Here is a 20,529-nt window from a genome sequence, read left to right on the forward strand (position 1 = left end):
GATATCCAATCAGCTGGTGAGTGGTGTGTCTGGTTGACCAATGAATTCACGCCTCGCGCATATTGTCTCGCGAAGAGGGCGTTTCACTAGCACGTTTGGGCGCGTTGGGCGGTGTCCTCGTATAAAAGACTCCGCCCGAGCGGGCAGTCGCCATTCTGGGGTTCGTTTAGAGGTAAGTGTTGCAATTTTGTCGGTTAGTGGGTAAAATTTTGCTCGGAGAGTTGGCCTGGGGATTGGGTCAAACGGGGGCTCAGTTGAGAGCCATGACTCGTATTAAGCGGCTGTGTTCGGGGTGGGACATGGAGGTGCTTGGGGACAACAAAAATGGTACTTTTGGGTGTTTTAAAGCAGCCCGTACTGATTATATCTTTCTCCCTTGTGTTCCTTTTATCCCAGGTTTGAATTTTCTCGGAGAAAGACAGGCCGGCCACCAGGAGAAAAGAAACAAGCCGCAGCAACATCTAAGCCCTTGAAAGGATCCAGAGAGAGGGGGGAAAGGGAAAAGAGCAGCCACCAGCCCAACCACTTGTGTCTTCTGCCCCTTCCCACCTATCTTGCCCACCCCACCAGCCCACGCTGCCTGGGACTTGAAATCTGTGGCCGAAGGACCGTCACCACATAACTTCAAAAATAATCAACCACCCTCCCTTCCCAAACTCACCCAAGTCCACTCATCCAGCGTTTACTTTTTTTAATCCACTCAGAACTTTTTTTCTACGACCCCCCTCCCTAAATGGAGTTGGGTGGGGGGGGAAATGAATACTGAGTTGGCCTTTATTTTTTCTAAAGAGATTTTTTTGATCCAATGAGGCCCCCCAAATAATTGAGTTTTGGGTCCTGGTTGGTTGTTTTATTTTTTTCTCCAAAATTTTAATCCCCTCCCCCCCTGAGCCCGAGGTGCTGACGTCGCAAAAAAATTGGATAGTAAGTGTCGAATTTTCAAAAACCAGCCTTGCAACAAGAAATCAACGTTTCCCGTTGTGAAACCAAAATAATGAGAGGAAGAAATGAGACCATAGAACAAATAGAGAACTGGAGAAGGACCGATCCGGTCACTTAATCTCCATTAAAAAGGGCCTTTGGGTCTAAAACAGTGTTCTCTCTCCCTTACCACCTACCTCTTCCCTGCTCTGTTGCAGGCAAGGAGAGGGTGGAGGGAGGGCCTGCGAGTTAGGATTTTGATGGTTAACCCTTGGTAATCCAGCCAATTTCCAGACTGCCAAAGCTATAAGTGTTTGCTTTTTATAAGGAGGAATGGTTACCTTCCTCTCGTTAGCAGTCTTCAAAAGGGTTAATGAGCTCACATACAAAAGATGGTGGATCTTGTGGCCCAGAAGTCCCACTTCTTTGTGTGTGAGACAAGCAGGGCGCTTTTCAATTTGCCAGATTAATAAGCAATCTGTACATAAAGATTGCAGGGTAAGGAGATGGGCGGAGAGCAGTAATAGTTGGGTATATTTTTAAATGATTGTTAACTCCTCTCAATTTTAATGTAATATGCTTGGGGTATATTTGTGTGGTTAATTCAGGTGGCAATCTAGGAATAAAGATTGCAAGACACTTAATTCAGGGCAAAATATAATCTTAGTGCCAATACATACAAGATTGATAGTTGGGGAGGTAAAGAATGTTTTGTAATTGTTGCAGATTGCATAGGTTATTTAAAAGGAAAAGTAACATTTTAACTTGATACTTTCTGGTCGGGGGAATACAGTTAGAGGGTGGAAAGGTTGGGGAAATGTGGAATTCAGGAGTATTAATTTTAACAAGCCATTTAGTGCAATTGAATGCTATCGAAAAGATTTGTGTCGTTAAAAGGAATTTTTTTTTTCTTCCCTGCTTCAATATGGCGACTTTCTTTGTCCTTTTGTCTTCCAAGCGGCGTTGCAGGTTGTGTCTTGACCCATTTTTCTCCTGTCCTCCCACCTCAACCCTATTTGTTGAGAGGGGTCCAAGTCCTCCCCCCTTTTCCCTTTATAGGGAAGATGCGGGGGGGGGGGGGCGGGGGCGGTGGTCGTTAGTAGCAAGTTGAACCTCAATTGCAAGTTCAGTTCCTCCCCGCAGAAAATTGTTCTTTTAAATATTTTATTTGCTTGTATTCTCACAAAGCTCTTATTGATTCAAAATAGGTCAAAGACTATTCAGGATGGGGCTGCTTTTTTCTTTTTCTTTTTTTTTTTTTTTTTTTTACTAAAAAGTGTTTTAAAATGTAAAGAGCTACCGGCGGAGCCTGGATAGCTTTAAGTTTGAGTCCTCTTCTCCATTACAAAATGGCGTCCCAGCTTCTTTGTTTTTCCTTCCCCGTTTGCCATCCAGAGCTTAGGGCCGCCCTAGAAACTTGGTCAAGGGGGAGGAGCCGCCCTGAAAGGTGATGTAATCAGCTTTCTTCCTCGTTTCTCCACCCTCTCTCGAAACTCCGCCCCCGAGCAGATGCCTTCTGGATTCCTCATGCACGCTGCTGCTAGACGGGAAAAGCCATTTTCCTTATGTTCTTTAATCTTTTGTAACCATTATCTTGAAAAAAGCTTGTAGCAATTAGATCTTGAAGCTGTCTCCTTTGGCAGCTCTAGTTTTTGTATATAAGGATCCCGAGCCTGTTGCTTTTATTTTCACCCTCTCTCACTCATCACTACTGCTTGGAAGTTTTCCCTGCTTTAGTTGCCTGGGGTGGAAAACCAGTCAAACAGCTGTATTTTAGGACTGGAAGCTTTAGCGGGGTTGTGTGTGTGTGAGTGTGTGTTGGGGAATACTGGGGGAAAACACAAAGATTGTAAAAAAAGTAACAGGAGTAAACAACGGGCCTAATGACCCTGAAATGTGCCGTTTGTGCTCAGGAATCAGTCAGTCCTTGGGCCTCCTGCGTGTTTGGTCGATTTGTATAATGAAAATCTGGGGGAGAGTGGGTATTCCAGGACTTCTTTCTAAGTGGCCCTTATTCCCGCCTCTGGGTGTGGGGTTAAGCTCTTTGTGTTCAGTGCTGTATCACAGTTCTCCAGTTGCTTAGCTCCTGTACACTGGTACTAAGATGAGAAGTGAATCTTTAGGAAAGGAGGCGGCAGGTGTAAGCTCAAGGCAGGGGGATTCAAGCTACGGTTTCTGGTAAGCAAAACCTTTCTGGTATTACATTTCACAATCTTCATTTCTTTTTTTTCCAAAGAGCCACCCTTTTTTGAATTTCTTTTTCCTTCCCGTCTAAAATTCCTTAAAAACAGTGGGAAAATAATGTCCTCGTTTTTCAGCTTGTGCAGTGCTGTAGCATCTGGTGCATGTTTGAAAACCATGCCCGAGTTGAGGGTGGTGGTAAGGGTCTTGTCCCTTTCTTACCTTTCTTCTCTCAAGTTTTTCCAAGTCAAATCTTAATCAGACTCTACATACAGTTTTCATTTTTTGAAGTCCTGCCCTGAAGCCGTGAAGGGTCTAGGCTGAATTGGAAAGCAATTTTGTACAACTGCTTTGTGCTGACTTGGTGAGACTATAGGGCTAATTTTCTGTTGGGTATGGATTCTTGAATGACTCAACTTCTGGATTGGTGGGAGGGACTCTTCCACATGTCCTATTGACCACAAGTTTTTTATCTTTTAAGCAGTTTGCCATGTGCCTCTGCAGCATACCTACCTTGGGAGCTGAGCATTCTACCCACTGGGGTTCCTGATCTCTAGTGAGCAGGGGATTATAATAAAGAAGATCTGCCTTAACGTGGGAGATGGGAAAAAGGTCTCCTAGGGGACCCACATCCATCTCGAGAACGTCGGACAACCTGATCATTAGAGTTTGTGGCCAGAGTTCTATCCTGGGACCCTGTCGAATGGGTTGGGGACTTGAATTTACACTTTTATTGAAAAGCAAATAAGCTTTGGAGGAGGGCAGGGGCTACCAGCTTTCCAGAATGATTTTGAAGGGGAGGGCCTTTCTATTTGAGAGGTGCAACCTTGTGAATCACCTGAGACATAATTCAGTTCACTGTGGAGACAGACTGGGAAATGCATCAGTTGTCTTAGGAAGTGGGGAATGTAAGCTACAAAGCACTTCATTTCCAGAAGTGCTGAGGCCTCTTAAGTTAAACTTGGACTCCTTCCTCCTTTGAGTAGTGATTTTAAACTTGCATAGAATTTTTGTCCTGAACCCATTCAGTTCTGATTCATTGGTGATGGGTACGGAATAACTAGCTTGGATAGATAACTTTTCACCTTACTTGATAATTCTTCAGTAAAATGTATTTTGGAGGCAGGAGTTGGTGTCACTTCTGGACTTAATTTTATCTCTGGTAAGAAAAGTTGAACATTGCCCAGTGCCTTGTGTCTGCATGTCTCTGCCAGCAACATTCTCCGAAGGGAGAGCCCAGGTTTAGGACAAAGTAGAGATGATGCCAGAGGTTGCTTGCCTGCCACCTTCCTATATGTTCTGCCTTCAAGGAAATCAAAACATATGACCTGGATTATTTTTGTTGCCAGAAAACTTCCTTAAGCTTTCTTACCAGGCTCCCTGATACGTTATGACACATGGTCACTGCCCCTCCTTTCCTGGTCAGCTCCTTTGCCTTTTTCTGCTGTAGGCCTCTGCCAGAGTTCTAGGCTCTTCATTCCTTTCCACTTGAGTGCCTTGGACCTTCTTTCTAAACGTGCTTACTTCAAAATAAGGCAGTTAGGTTGTAAGCCACTTGGGGTCCTTCTAAGTGAGTGAAAGCTATTTCCCCTGAAGAAAAACCATCATGAGAAAATTCACCTAGATTTTAAAGCCACATGATTCTTTGTGAGATAAGTTTAATTATATTTCCAGAATCCAAATAATAGGAAAACTGTAGTGCAAAATGAATGTTTAACGTTTCTTCTCCTTTGTCTTCTAGCTTTCCTTGGCTATTGTCTTTTATTCTTGCTTGCTATGATTGGAAAATAAAAAGTTGTCCTAGTCCCATTCCTAGTAGAAGGCACTGGACAGAGTTTCTTCGTGTGCTCACTGGTTTCTCTCAAAAGAAGGTTCTCTAATCTCCCACCTTAAGCAAAGGAACATCTGAGCTCAAGTGACAGGTTTTTTTATGTGTGTCTGTGAAGGAAGTAGGGCAAATGGATCTGTTGGCCTAACTGGTGGTGCAAAAGGGACTGTTCCAAGGTGCTATGTGTTCAGCTCTGGCTTTGAGAGTCTGGCTATATTTAGGGGGTATTGGTTTGAAATGAAGTTACATGGAAAGCTTTTTGTCAAATGGCATATCATTGGTTACTTAATGATATGTATTACTTGGGAGTCACTCTTGCTTTTCCAGTCTGTAGCACATGGGAAATCTGTTTGATGTATTCCTTTGTTGTGTCTATATATCACTTTATAGTGCCTTACTACCTGGGGAAAATTCCTTTATCCTCGTGTCTGTCTCTGTGTGTGAGAGTCACCACACTTCAGTGGGTTTGGCCTGTGGACTTCTAATTTATCTGGTATTGGACTTGAATGTTTTTTCCTCTGACCTTAGGTTCTAGCTGCCCTTGTGGAGATTCCAGGGCAGCAGCAACAGCAGTTACCCCAGATTTGCTCACCTTTCTTCTTCACTCCTTGTGTTCAGCTCACAGGTTCTGGTCTCGGGGACCAGGTCTCTCCACCACTGCCACCCCCAACCCCTGCCTCTGCCTCTTCTTGGCCTAGGTTGTTAGGACCTGGAAATTGAGCAATTTATTGACTTTTTTGTTGGGAAGAGTAAAAGGTTGAGATTGTTATGCTTGTTTTTCTCTTTTAGCTTGAGATTAAATATCACTATTTGACGTGATCTCTAAAGAAGCCTGCTTTTTGCAGAAGCATAGTCATCTTTGTAGAACACCACTGTTTCCTGTCTTTGTCTTTGCACTAGATGCAGGAGGCTGTTTTCACCTTGCCACCTTCCTACCCAGTGTCTTGTTTCCCAGATGTCGGTATTACTAAGGTGCCTTTTCTGCGTCTCAGAAGCCAGTGTTTAGGGGCACTGGATAAAAATCCTAATCAGAACCATATTGATTCTAAATTAGCTTTTCTGAACTTGGGTTCTGGCCTAGAAATGGCTTCACTCTTCTCTGTTCCCAAACAGCTGTGTTTAGCTTTTAATTAACTCCTTTTCTAACTTGGTCTAAAGTAGCTACTTAAAATTTAATGGCATTTTCCCAGCTTCTGGTTTTATTTTTTCCTTTCTTTTTGGCTTCATGGTTTCTAATTTCAGGCCCTCCTCAGGGATAGTGGGTGGTGGTGTGATTTAGGTGGGGAGTTAGGAGTCAGAGCCTCTTCTTTGCTTTTGAAACCACAAACTAATCTTGCCCTTAACTTTGAAACAATAAAAACTTGTGCAGTGTTTGATTAATGAGGGACCTTTTTTTTCAGGGCTTAGGAGGACCTGCTTGATTTTTGTTACCTCCAGTTGTCTGATTTCTGGGAGCCACCCCTAACTCCCATGGGGAGAGGATCTGTTTTCAAGTTTTATTTACTTCTCTTTTACCTACAGCTTAGAACGATTATCTACTGATGGAAACATACCTTATCTTGCCACCTGTGGCATTTGACTCTTTGTGAGCTAAGACAGAAAATAATTGATTCATGGAAGACACTTAGTCCAACACCCCTGATTGGCCCAGTTCTTCTCAAGCTATAGTTTGGGGGTGTGTGTGTGTGTGTGTTTTAAGGTAGATTCATTAACAACTAAGGAGAAACCATACATAATAAGCAAAAATGCCTTGGAGAGTTGAGTGTTTTGGGAATGTGAACCTTACCTATGATACATTGTGAAGTTCAGCTCTTCTAGGAAGGATGTCACTTGGAGCAAGAGGACAGGTGCTGCCTCAGTCTTCCAGCCTAATTATTATTCCTTCAGTCAGTGTTAACACAGTGCTTCACTTGCCAGCACTGTTTTCATAGTGGGGACAATGGTCTGTGTTGATTTTTCTTATTTGGGTAAAGGTGAATATAGTTGAATGTAGATTGAATAATTAGTCGCTACTAATCTGTCAAATGAAGAGATGGAATTTATTAGAGACAGTTGGAGCTGTCCTTGCCACCCATTTATTCTTTGTTTTTGTTTTATTCTCTTAGAAAACTTTGATCATGGGTTCGGGCCCCATAGACCCCAAAGAGCTTCTCAAGGGCCTGGATAGTTTCCTTAACCGAGATGGGGAAGTCAAGAGTGTGGATGGGATTTCGAAAATCTTCAGGTGAGTCTGTACCCTTTGAATTTGTTGTGAGTAGAGGATATTGTGTGTTGTAATATGACTATCCTTAAGGCAGATAGTGAGGTGTGTTCCTGAGAGGAGTGGGAGTCAATGGACTAGGATTCAAATCCAATTATGTTAGAACTGGTGATAGTAAAGTTGGCCCCTGGCCCTAATGGCCTCTGAATATTTAGAGAGCCACAGTCCCAAGCAGAGGAGCCAGGTGACAGGAGTCTTGGTTTGTTTATGTTTTCCTTCAGGGATCCTCAGGTTTTCCAGGAGAAAGCAACTTAGGACTGAATCAGAGATGATAGTTGAAGGCAAAGGCTTTCACCCGGAAGCAGCATCAGACATGTCCTGTGTGTGGGGGAAGCAGGGACACCCACCTCCCCAGACTGGAGACTTCAGTGCATCTTCTCCATTGTGTTCCACCCTTCTGGGGGTTTCCACATCTCCCCTAATCCACCCCATCCTTCTGGGGGCCTGTGCGACTCCCCAACCCGGGAGCAGAGTCACAAGTTCTCGGGAATCTCTGGGCACTTCAGATTAGACACCCTTCATTTCTAACTGTGCTTTCTCTTTTACAGCCTGATGAAAGAGGCACGAAAGATGGTGAGTCGGTGCACGTACTTGAACATTCTCCTGCAGACCCGTTCACAAGAAGTACTGGTCAAGTAAGTGGGGACCTGGGTGACTGGGATGGGGAGATGTAGTTAGAAATGGGGTGGTGAGGCACGGGATTCCTCGGTCATTGAAGGGGGACAAGGAGGGTGGGGTGTATTCCCAAGGCCCAGGAAGGGCATCACAGATCCCCCTGCCTGCCTGCAGGTTTATTGACGTCGGCGGTTATAAGCTTCTTAACAGTTGGCTGACGTATTCGAAGACGACCAACAACATTCCCCTCTTACAGCAAATTCTGCTGACCCTGCAGCACCTGCCCCTCACTGTTGACCATCTCAAACAGGTACCTTCGGTCTTTAGAATCCTGATTCTTCCTTTTTGGTTTAGCCTAACAGATGAAAAACCCACATCCATTTTGATGTGGCTGCAGTCTTGGACCTGTGAGGTAGAATAGTTAAAAAAGTAGTAGGAATTTGGAATCAAGATTTGGTTCAAATCTGTCCCCTTTAATAGGTGTATGACATGGGGCACTGTGTGTATCCATGCCTCAGTTCTTTCATCTGTAAAATTAGAGTGATTGAACTTACCTAAGTGGGTTGATTTAGAGTAAGAGTATGTCTCCAAGGGCTTTGTACGAGAGAGTGTGCAGTGTTAGTGGCTGTTGAGAGACTGAGTGAATCTGTGGGGGTGGTGAGCTCTGAGGGGGCAGCTTTTCCTCCTGTCACTTACCGTCCTGTTGCTCCCTATCTTTGATAGAACAACACGGCCAAATTGGTGAAGCAGCTGAGCAAGTCGAGTGATGATGAAGGTGAGGACCTGTCCTTTCCTAACAACATATATGCTAGTTTTCCCAGTAAACACCCTGCTGTTAGGGCATGGCAGAATCGCAACTCCTGGGGTATATCTTAGCTTTGACAGCAACAGATTCTTTCCTTTTCTAGGACAAAGGGTTTTGGAGCTCCTGGCAAGGGTCATACAGTTCTGGCTTTTCTTTTGTATTTTTAATTTATTTACTTATTTTGGTGGTGCTGGGTGTTCGTTACTGTACACGGGCTTTCTCTCGTTATGGTGAGCAGGGGCTGCTCTTCATTGTGGAGTGCATGCTCTGGGCGCATGCGCTTCGGTAGCTGTGGCGCACGGACTTAGTTGCTCCACAGCCTGTGGAATCTTCTGGACCCGGGACTGAACCTGTGTTCCCTGCATTGGCAGGCAGATTCTATATCCACTGTGCCACCAGGAAAGTCGCTGGCTTTTCTTTAGAGAAAAAGAGGATTTACACCCATCCAAGAGTTCACCCCAAATTTTTTTACCCAAGATGTAAACCAGGAGCACAGGGTATACTAGTTTCCCACAAGTGAACAGTATTGCAGCAGAGCTGATCCCCTGATCAGAATATAGGCTTGCTCTTTGTGGGCAATGATGTGCTTGGTCCCTTTGGAAAGAGGCTATGGCTTTGGTGTGGTGGGAGTATCCAGTCCTGAGCAGGCCTATCTGTAGTCCCATTAGCTGGAGCAGAAAACCCTGGGAACATTTTCCAGGATAAACGATCTTGATTTTGTTTTAACTCACATTGTGGTGTTTAAGTGAAAAATATTCCCTGGCTTTCCATCCTTTTATATGATGAGCACTTCACTATTTTTGTGACATCTCAGAGTAGTTTTGTAGGATGGTCTGTAACACAGAAAGATCCTGTTAAATCATTGTCCATCTTTTGATTATCTGCTAAGGTGTATTGGCTCCTCTTTCAGCTGGCTTAATTTTGCTGCCTTCATTATTCTGTGCTGACTTTAGATACTGAAGTTTGTACATTGCTTATCACCTGTGTCCCTGGACCACAGTATCAGTTGCTCCCCAAAGATATTAGGATATTATATTCCTCCATTGGGGATGCACTGGGTTCATACTGCATTAGGTATAGAAGTTACCAGTTTTGTGACTGTTTTGAAAAGTTCTGATGTTCTACAATAGTCTCATCATTGAATGAGCCCATAATTGGAACATTGGCCTAGAAAGAGATACTGTAGATAGATGTTATTTGCCAAGTACAGAAGGAAAGAAAGGGCAACAAAGGCATTTTCCCCCCATGTATTTAGAAATGTTTATCTTTAAATTCTCTGACCATCTTTTTTCTCTAGATAAACTGTGTTCATTCATCCTAAATTGGTCTGTTTTTCAGTTTCTTTTTTCACTCTTGCAACATCTAATTGATTTTTTAAAAGGCTTTCGTCACTAGCAGCATTCTAGGAAAAAACGGTTGCCTAGAAAATACTTTTTAAAGGGGATCTGAATGTGCCTTCATGAAATTTTGCATGAAGTTTCCCTTTAGGACGAGGTAGACTAATACAGTTTCTTTTTAAATCCAATAGCCCTTCAGATACTTGAACTCTGCCCACCTTTCTCCTGATTTTATTGTAATAAGTGGTTAGGGGAAGAGCACAGGCACGGGTTTATTCTGCCATCTTCTAGTTTTGACTTGAATCTCCATGCAGTATGTTACATTACTTAGGCATTTCCTCTTTCTCTTACCTGCAGAACTCCGGAAATTGGCCTCAGTCCTTGTCAGCGACTGGATGGCGGTCATCCGCTCCCAGAGCAGTACCCAGCCTGCTGGTAAGCTCTTTGGCCCTTGATCCCTTGGATTTATTTCTTTCTTTCCCACTGGGTTGTGGCCTTCCATGCCCATAGCCTGCTTTTTACTTCTGACAGTCTTTCTCTTTGTCTGAATAAAATCCTTTCCTTCTCTGTTTTTCCACAACAGAGAAAGATAAGAAGAAACGGAAAGAAGAGGGAAAGAGTCGAACCACCCCTCCTGAGCGACCGGTGACTGAGGTGAAGGCTGAGACTCGGGCTGAGGAGGCCCCGGAAAAGAAGAAGGAGAAGCCCAAGTCTCTCCGCACCACAGCGCCCAGTCACGCCAAGTTCCGCTCCACTGGTAAGACTGCCTTCTGGTCTCTGGAGGGTCTGTGGGTAGGTACGCAGCCGGGCCTACAGACTTCTACCGTAACTCTGAAGAAGATGGAACACTAGTGGGTGAAGCGTCACGGGGGTTTATACGGCTTGATGAAGGTTAAGGGAGGAACAGTCTGTCTCCAACACCAGGTCTTTTCCCTCAGGACTAGAGCTGGAGACCCCGTCTTTGGTGCCTGTGAAGAAGAATGCCAGTGCAGTGGTGGTTTCTGACAAGTACAACCTTAAACCCATCCCCCTCAAGCGTCAGAGGTACGGACCACATTCTGGGTTCTGAATGGTTGGTGTCTGTGGCCCTGAGGGAGAAGGAAGGGGCAAGTCTGGTGCTGACCATTCCCTTTCTCACAGTTCTGCAGCTGCCCCAGGAGATGCTGCCCCTCTTGCAGAGAAGAAATACAAACCACTCAACACAACACCCAATGCCACCAAAGAGATCAAAGTGAAGATCATCCCACCACAGCGTGAGTCTAAAGTGGGAGGATGTACTTGGAATTGGGAGCCAACTCTTCATGGGAATGAAACGCTTTTCTCCATTTTCATTTGATTTCTTGGTGTCTTTTAATGTGTGTACCTCAGAAATTCCCTTCATGGGAGTCATTCAGAGGATGGCTTAGGAGTGATTTGAAAGATGGAGTAGGGAGGCTTGCTACTCAGTGATGGGTTGGGGTGCTCCCAGCTGTCACGTTCGTGGGGACTGGCTTTGTCACTTACTTGAGCTGTGATTCATATCCAGAGCCATGGCTTGCCTGCCTTTAAAAGAATGACAGGAATTTTTTTTGCAAATCCCCCTACATACACTTCCTGCTCACCTTGAGCTTATTGTGTCCAACATTCAGGCAGCGTCTTTATTGACCAATTTTCTGCTCAGACTTTGTAAGAATAGGCTCATGAAGAGGTCTGATGATGCTATTTTATGTTTTTTTTTCTCTTGCAGCTATGGAGGGCCTGGGCTTTCTGGATGCACTCAATTCAGCCCCTGTCCCAGGCATCAAAATTAAGAAGAAGAAGAAGGTGCTGTCACCCACAGCTGCCAAGGTACGGGCGCTGGGCCGTAGGTACCAGTGACCAGGTAGAGAAGATACATGGAGAGGAAGGGCCCAGCAGCTTAGAGTGCCTGTGGAAGGCAGGAGGCGTTTCAGACGTAGACTGGTGGCGGCAGAGCGTTGTCAGAGACAGTCTTCCTTGACAGGAAGTGTCCAGGGATCCTTCCTGGAACCTGAACAAATTGCCCTGCCTTGACCTTGACTTTGCTGTGTGCTCAGTGACTTTCTTTTTCTTCCACAATAGCCAAGCCCATTTGAAGGAAAAACAAGCACAGAACCAAGCACGGCCAAACCTTCTTCCCCAGAGCCAGCACCTCCCGAGGCTATGGACACAGAACGTCCTGGGACCCCAGTTCCGCCTGTTGAAGTCCCAGAGCTCATGGATACTGGTGAGTTCAGAACCTGGATCAGGTTTGGGGGTTCTTTGAAAGGAAGGGACTGGTCTGAAATCACGTCTGCTTCCAGCCTCTTTGGAGCCAGGAGCTCTGGATGTGAAGCCGGTGGAGAGTCCCGGTGATCCTAGCCAGCTGACCCGGAAAGGCAGGAAGAGGAAAACTGTGACGTGGCCGGAGGAGGGCAAGCTGAGAGAGTATTTCTATTTTGAACTGGATGAGACTGAGCGAGGTGAGCGATCCAGTTTCCTCTGTAGGAGGTAGGGTTGAAGGACTTGGTTGGTAAACGGACTTGGTAGGGCTTACTTTCCCCTCTTGCTTTTTTTCTCCTGGATGATAGTAAATGTGAATAAGATCAAGGACTTCGGTGAAGCAGCTAAGCGAGAGATACTGTCAGACCGACATGCATTTGAGACAGCCCGGCGTCTAAGCCATGACAACATGGAAGAGAAGGTGCCCTGGGTGTGCCCCCGACCCCTGGTGCTGCCCTCGCCCCTCGTCACCCCTGGAAGCAACAGCCAGGAGCGGTACATCCAGGCTGAGCGGGAGAAGGGGATCCTTCAGGAGCTCTTCCTGAACAAGGAAAGGTGAGCAGGAGGGGGATCGCTCACTGAGGTATTGAGCCCTTGAGGACAACGGGCCTTGAGGTTATTAGAAGGGGGTGGGGGTTAGGAAGAAAGCGGAGGGCCTGAGTAAATAATTTGACTGTCACTCTTTTATTTTTTTCTATTGCCTGCGGTATTTCTGACAGTCCTCATGAGCCTGATCCTGAGCCCTATGAGCCTATCCCCCCAAAGCTCATTCCCCTAGATGAGGTGAGTATTGCGTGCTGATGGAGGTTGTGATTGTATTAATGCCTCTTTCATGTGAGACAATCTCTCATCCCTTGTTGATCTTGATTGTCCACTTGTTCTTTCAGGAATGTTCCATGGATGAGACCCCATATGTTGAGACCCTGGAACCTGGGGGAGCCGGTGGCTCACCTGACGGTGCAGGCGGTTCCAAGTTGCCTCCAGTCCTGGCTAATCTCATGGGGAGCATGGGTGCCGGGAAGAGCCCCCAGGGTCCTGGAGGAGGGGGCATCAACGTGCAGGAGATCCTCACCTCCATCATGGTAGAGCCTCCCTCCTGCCCCCTCCTGTCTTCCTTGCTCTTTATGCCCCTTCTGCTCACCTTCCCGTCCTCTTCCGCCTCAGGGTGTTAGCCTTGTCCTCTGTTGACCTTGTCTTTAATGTCCTTGCCTTACAGGGTAGCCCCAACAGTCATCCCTCAGAAGAACTGCTGAAGCAAGCAGACTATTCAGACAAGATCAAGCAGATGCTGGGTAATCCTCAGGGCCAGCCCCCGGGCCTGGGCGAGGGGACCGCCAGTGGACTTGGGGGAGCATGGGTGTTGCCACTAGGCAGCAAGACGTGGGAGGGGAAGGCTGGACAGAGAGCGGTGCTCTGCCAGGTTGGTTGGAAGGGCTGGCTGGATGCACCTAAGCGGGAGGACATCATGCCGCTCTTCTCGAATCCTCTTGCTGACTGCTTCACTCCTCATTCAACAGTGCCACATGGACTCCTAGGCCCTGGTCCGATAGCCAATGGTTTCCCACCTGGAGGCCCTGGGGGCCCCAAGGGCATGCAGCACTTCCCCCCTGGACCTGGGGGGCCTATGCCAGGTAGGTGGAGAGCAAGCGGTTGGAAGGGGCTTGTCTGCTGGATTTGGGCCTGGTAACAACAGCACAGGGTTGACCATACCTGGGGGTGGTTTAGGTTGGGAGATGGTGGTCTCTAGGTATAATTCAGGTAGCTGACATTATCTCTCCCTTTTTTTCCCCTCCTAACAGGTCCCCATGGAGGCCCTGGGGGCCCTGGTGGGCCAGTGGGTCCACGTCTCCTGGGTCCCCCACCCCCTCCCCGGGGGGGCGACCCCTTCTGGGATGGCCCAGGTGACCCTATGCGGGGTGGCCCGATGCGGGGCGGGCCAGGACCTGGCCCTGGGCCATACCATAGAGGCCGTGGTGGCCGAGGAGGAAATGAACCTCCTCCTCCTCCTCCTCCATTCCGGGGGGCCAGAGGAGGCCGCTCTGGAGGCGGACCCCCAAATGGACGAGGGGGCCCTGGTGGGGGCATGGTTGGCGGCGGTGGACATCGTCCCCATGAAGGCCCTGGTGGCGGCATGAACAGTGGCAGCGGACATCGTCCCCATGAAGGCCCTGGCGGTGGCATGGGTGGTGGGCACCGCCCCCACGAAGGCCCTGGCGGTGGCATGGGTGGAGGCAGTGGACATCGCCCCCATGAAGGCCCTGGTGGAGGAATGGGTGCTGGTGGTGGCCATCGGCCCCATGAAGGCCCTGGACATGGGGGGCCCCATGGCCACCGGCCTCATGATGTCCCTGGTCACCGAGGACACGACCACCGAGGGCCACCCCCTCACGAGCACCGTGGCCATGATGGCCCTGGCCATGGAGGAGGGGGCCACCGAGGGCATGATGGTGGCCACAGCCATGGAGGAGGTGAGGATGCTCCCTGTGCCCCCATTCAGCTCTTGGTGTCTTGTACAAGTTTCTGGGGGACCTCACTACTGGGGGTGTGTCAGGCAGAACATGAGGTCACCTCACTCCCAGTTCCCAGCATGCCTGTTTTACCCTTCTCCCAGGCCCCCAAGACTAGGTCTCTGAAAGACGGCTCTCGGGATGCCTTGGACTGGGGGGATGCGTGGCACTGACATCTGAGCCTTCCTGTCTTAACAATTCCATCCTCGTTCCCACAGACATGTCAAACCGCCCTGTGTGTCGACATTTCATGATGAAGGGCAACTGCCGCTATGAGAACAACTGTGCCTTCTACCACCCGGGTGTCAATGGGCCCCCCCTGCCCTAGGGACCACCTGCCGCCCTGCCCACACACCCTGTGGACTGCAGCCTTGCTCCTTCCACTCTTTATGGCTTCTGTGAGGCCCATTTCCCCCTTCCCCCAGCTGATGAGGAGCCGGCCCCCTCAGTGCCCACACGCCTGGGTTCTGGGGGTTTTCTGATCACTGGTGCGCATTGATGTACATATTTTCCTCCAATCTGGGGAGGAGAGAGACTGGACACATTCTGTACCCTGGACTGCTGAAGAGGAGACCCAGTTGGCTTCACTTTTTGAGGAGTTTTGCCCTGTATCCCAAGCCCCTTTCCGGTATTACCCTTCACGCCTGAGAACCTAAAGCTGGTTATCCTGGAGAACACCTCTGCTCTCCTGCCGTGGGTTTTCCACATGCACACGGAACTCTGACGTGGGATCAGCTGCACTTATGAAATTCTCCCAGCCACGTTCATTTCCCCATGGGTGGGGATGTAAAGGGGTACCGTGTACCCCACTGCACTGAGAGGGCTCAATCAGGCTGGATTTGAGTTCTGGAACACATCATCCCCACCCCTCCCCAAACACAGGCTTTTTACATTGAGTCCTTTCTCAAGTGAGACTTTTGCAATCTTCGAGGACACTCAGGTTTGCGCCTTGGGTGTGCTAGGTTCAGTGATGGCAAATCACATCTGCAGCCCATGAAAGTTTTAGCTGGCAGAGGTGAGGCCATGGCGGTGGTCCATCCTTGCCTACAGCTCCTTCTGGAAACAGTGAGACCAGCTTTTCATCAACTGAAGCCTGGCATGCTGGGCCTGACAGTCACACTACATGCACTGCCTCTGGGAGTGAGCGTGCTCCTGGTCCCCACCTGGAACCTCGTAGGTGTGAGGCCTCCAGCTCCCTTGCCCTGTCGGCCACCTCCGAATGCCCAGCCAGGTACCTTCCTGGGTGGATTCGATAAGATGACCTGCCCTCTCCCAGTCCTCTCCTTCACCCGTCTCGGCATCAGTTGTTTTCTATGAAAACAGTGGATTGGTTAGGTTTTGTGCAGGGTCTTGGGTTAGAGCCACAATGGATTTGAGGATGAGTATTTTCTTTTTCTTTTGGTTTTGTATATTTTGTACATTAATAATAAACAGTGGAAAGAGAAGTATTTAACCTCTGGTGTGTTTGGACTCTGTTTAAAAAAAACCATTATCAGCTGTGGTCAAAGGTTCAATACCTCTGGAGTGTGGTTTTCAATCGTTTGTTTTTGCTAAGTGAAACACGGGTGAAGGAGTGCTTTGACTATAAACACCACACACGGTACAGGGTAGGTGGCATGCAGTCGAACGCTGGGGAGGGCAGAGCTCACAGATCACCTGAACTGTAGGAGGTATAGGCATGTTGATTCTAGCTGATCCTACCAGCCCTGTGACTAGCTTAGTAGAGGGATAAGAGTAAGTGGAGAAAGAAAGATCAAAGAGCAGTTCCTAGGGATGGAAGGAAGGAAAAACAGATGGATTCTTGCAAGACTGAGCAGCTCCAGTGGAAAAATTTTAAGAGTGTAGACAGCTTATTCCCAAAGAGCAGTGTAGTGGGAAATACCCCTGCTTGCTAGGTGTAGACGCAGTTATTTTCAGATCTTAAGGCTAGGTATTGAGGGCGTAGTTGATGGAGTAAGATTCCCAGGGATGGGAATTCCCTGGTGGTCCAGTGGTTAGGATTCAGCACTTCGACTGCTGAGACCTGGGTTTGATCTCTGGTTGGGGAACTTAAGATCATGCAAGCTGTGCTGTGCAGCCAAGAAAGAAAAGTATATTTAAAAAAACACTCCTAGGGAGACAGGAGGTTTTTCCAGAACACGGAGAGTATTAAGTTTAAAAAGGAAGTTCTGCTATTCTATATTAGATATTAGATTACATTTTGTGGGGAGAGGAAAAGGGAGGGTGGGGACTTGGGGCTATAGGTTGAGAATAGTGGTTTCCAACCTTTCAGCATCATCAGAATCATCTGATGGGTTTGTTAAAGACAGATTGGGCGTGGGCTTCAGCAAATTTTCTGATTCAGTAGGTCTGGAATGAATTCCAAGATTCTACATTTCTAACAAATTCACAAGTGTTGCTGATTGCTGATCTGGAAAACACTAAAAAGACACAGCCCTAGAATACAAGTTTCTCGGCTGTTGTTTCCAGGATTGGCCACAAGAGGACAGCAATTCCCTAAATTTAACACATGCTACCTACACTTTGCCTGATTTTATCCTTCTGCCCCTTCTTGGGAGAGTGTTCAGCCAGCCTACTGTTCCTCTGTGCACTGGGAGAGGACCTGAGAAGACATAATACAAGGGCCATGCTGAAAAATAACCAATGAAGTACACAGCTCAAGTCAAAAAAAGTTAAAAATTCTTGTGCTTCTGGTTCCATCAACTGCCTGCTTCTCCCCTTCTTCCCTCCATCTCCTGCAACAGGCCACAAGAACCTTTTAAGAGAATTTCACTTTTTCTATTTTAAAACTAAATTCAGCCATTTTTCTTGCAAATTCTCCATGAAAACCCCAAATAACCTGTCACTTGAGTTTCCTTTTTTTTAAGGCAGGGAGAGAGTTTGAGCATCGGGTCCATGTCACTGTACCCATTTCTGTTTCTCTAAGCCTTGCAGACACATCTCTTTTTTCAGGTTTTTTCAGGTGGTCTGTTCCTCCTTTTTTATTCCATTTCCACCCTCACCCCCAAAATTACCTTTTAACTTTTGACTCCTCTGTCAACCCTTCCCCAAGCACACTGGTTCAATTTCCAATTCTGAATCACCATTATTCTATCTCTCCCATTCCTGCTCCCAGGCAGCACACCTAATGTTGAAAAACCCTGAAACCCTACCCTCGTGGCCCAGTACAAATTACTAGCACTGACTTAACACTCACAGCTGGCTGGCAAACTTCCTAACTCCTCCTGACTCTGGCACCAAACCTTCTGAGAAAGTCAGCCCCATCCAAAGTGAGCACCGTTTCTTCTCTTCACCTGAAAATATCTGAGTTGACATCATCTCCTTTCCTTTCTTAGAGGAGGGGGAGTATCGTCTCCTGCCCAAAGGAATATCTAACAGCTCCCCGAGCATCTCTCCCTATCACCCCCGACCCCACCACTCTACCCAGCAGCCAGAGCAATTTTGTGAAAATGAAAACCAGGTCAATTCACACTCCTGTATACACTCCGATGGCCTTCTAATGCTCCTAGAACCGTATCCTAACTTCCTATCAAGGTGTATAAGGCCTCATGTGTCCTAGCCACTGCTCAAGCTCTAAGCTCAAGCCATCTTCCAGGAGCAGCTCTTTCCAGCTTCTGAGCCATTGCACAGTCTGGTCCCTTCCATGAAGGCTCTTTCTTATCCATCTAGCTGGTTCCTTGTCCACCTACAGGCCTTGTCTTTAGTGTTACTTCCTGAGAAGTCTTCCCTCATCACTCAAACTAAAGGTGACCCCACCTGCCACTCTAGCACCATGTTTCCTGTGACCGGCTCCAAAGGCACCACTGAACCCATTTCTGTCTCTTCACCAAGCCTTGCAGGTACAGCTCTCCTGTTTCAACTGACCTGTTCTTCCTTTCTTATTCCATTTCCACCCCCACCCCCCAAATAACCTTATAACTTCTGACTTCTGTGTCAACCCTATCTTTGCATTTCTAAAAAGCTCTGGGTGATGCTGCTGCTGGTCTAGGACACATTGAGAACCACGGTCCGAGAGCAGCCAGTTCAAGCATCTGAGCTGCTGCATGAGCACTGGCCTCACAAGTGTCACCTCTCACGTACCCAGGCCTCCTGAGTTCTGCATGGCCACGGCGCTCCTTCCTGGCTTTCACCTTTCCCACTCTAGTGCTGACAGTCTTCCCTAAACACCTGTCCTGGCTCTCGTGCCCCTTGAGGACTCATCCTTCAGTCACCTTGTCCACACTGCCAGATGTGTGGCGTTCTAGATACTAAGTTGCCTTGAGCTCAGAAAAGAGGATGATTACACAGAACTTGATTATTTGGCAGGATCATGTAAGGGAGGACCTTGAGAAATAGTAAGGATCTGTCCACATCCTACAGATGAGGGAGAATGCCCAGGGCGCTGGGGTCAGAAAAGAAGGGCCACCGGCGTAGGAACAGTCCTCTCCAGGCTGGGTGACCATGGGCAGGTCAGGGTCTCTGTTTCCTCATTGGGAAGGTGTGCAGAAGAATCAGGAATTTTTTAAAACATTCCTACAGTGCTCATTATGAACCACATTAGTGCATGATTTGTAGGTGACAAAGACTGTCATGAATACAAACATTTAATTTTGTTAATGAAATATCATTTTTCAAGCTTTGGGTTAGCCATACACCATACTGGGTTAGGCTCCCCTTTCTGGAGAAGTGCATTCTTTTGTCCAGATTTAGGTGCATTACAACAGTATATATATTGAGGGAACAAACAAAACTTCTGCCCGTGGATGGAAGTTACTTGAGCATCTGAAGTATCTGTAGTGAAATTAGCATCAAACACTTGAAATGCAAAATTTTGGTGTTCATCTTATACATTCCACTGTTTTACATATCATCTCATCTAGTGAACCAAACAACTGAAGTGCAAAGTGTAAGTTGTACATGAAATACATGTAACTAAAAAAAAAAGCACTTACTTTATAAATACTTACCTAAAATCTTTATAACCTTGTGAGGTAGGTGCTTTTTATCACCTTCATGTTACAAATGAGGAAACAGGTACCAAGAAGCTAAGTCCAAGGTCACTCCATTAGTCATGGACTTGAAGTCTGTTCTCATTGTTTTACAAAGGACCTTATTGTGGAGAATACTTTTAACATGTAACATCTTACTTGGCGTTAAGACCTTGATTTTTTTCCCTCAAATTCTAAGATCCTTTCTCTCTAATCTGGCTAGACACATACCCGATGGTACCTCTGTGACTATCTTCATACCAAATCTTAACTTTCAGTATAAACCTTGTAACTGAGGTCCAGTAGTATTTTTGGCCAAAACCTAACTTCCCAAAGCTAAGACGTCCCACTTCAGGAAGCCATAAGAGGGTTCTTCACGTCCCCCTGGGAACTGGATGCGCCTGTTTTCTCTCCAATTTGCACACCTGGCTCTATCCATCTGTCTGTCCCTTCCACCCCATCTCTCACATTAGGATGTGAGACGTATTACCTCATCCCCACAAGGAAGTCTCTGGGGCCTGTCCTGTAAGTCTCTATAGTCCACTTCACACATCGATCACTGAAATGACCACCAATCAACCACTTGCCACTTGGGTTTTACTTTCCAAACCCATCTCTCCAATCTAACACTAAAAAGTGGCCATACCAACCACGTTCTTTCATTAACTCCCGAAACAGTTCTTTCTTCCTTAGACTCGCTCTTTTTCCTACATTTCAAAAATGGCTCATGGCTAAAGTCCTTACTATTTCTCAAGGTCCTCCCTCAAGTGATCCTGCCACAAAACCAAGTTCTGGGTAACCTTTCTCTTCTATGAGCTCAAGGCCACTTAGAATCTAGAACTGCACATT

General features: G+C 47.0%; 1 protein-coding gene across 1 annotated transcript; it reads left to right on the forward strand.

The window, feature by feature from the left end:
- The first annotated feature begins 85 nt into the window (after positions 1-85).
- On the forward strand, positions 86-16,166 carry PPP1R10 (protein phosphatase 1 regulatory subunit 10). Its single transcript, XM_065912409.1, has 20 exons — positions 86-172; positions 397-924; positions 7,036-7,154; positions 7,739-7,825; positions 7,980-8,115; positions 8,529-8,580; positions 10,305-10,382; positions 10,531-10,704; positions 10,886-10,991; positions 11,088-11,200; positions 11,674-11,774; positions 12,027-12,171; positions 12,248-12,406; positions 12,515-12,761; positions 12,926-12,989; positions 13,094-13,288; positions 13,423-13,498; positions 13,724-13,837; positions 14,006-14,674; positions 14,932-16,166. The coding sequence occupies exons 3-20, from the start codon at positions 7,048-7,050 to the stop codon at positions 15,039-15,041; spliced, it is 2,733 nt and encodes a 910-aa protein (XP_065768481.1). The 5' UTR covers positions 86-172; positions 397-924; positions 7,036-7,047; the 3' UTR covers positions 15,042-16,166.
- Positions 16,167-20,529: the final 4,363 nt, after the last annotated feature.

The sequence above is a fragment of the Muntiacus reevesi genome, chromosome 20 (genome assembly GCF_963930625.1).
Source record: "Muntiacus reevesi chromosome 20, mMunRee1.1, whole genome shotgun sequence".
Lineage (NCBI taxonomy): Eukaryota > Metazoa > Chordata > Mammalia > Artiodactyla > Cervidae > Muntiacus > Muntiacus reevesi.

Coding starts and splice junctions, on each gene's coding strand:
- PPP1R10 (XM_065912409.1), top strand. CDS start 7,048: ATGGGTTCGGGCCCCATAGACCCCAAAGAGCTTCTCAAGGGCCTGGAT. Junction 7,155..7,738: donor GGGATTTCGAAAATCTTCAG/GTGAGTCTGTAC, acceptor TCTCTTTTACAG/CCTGATGAAAGAGGCACGAA. Junction 12,990..13,093: donor AGCTCATTCCCCTAGATGAG/GTGAGTATTGCG, acceptor TTGTTCTTTCAG/GAATGTTCCATGGATGAGAC.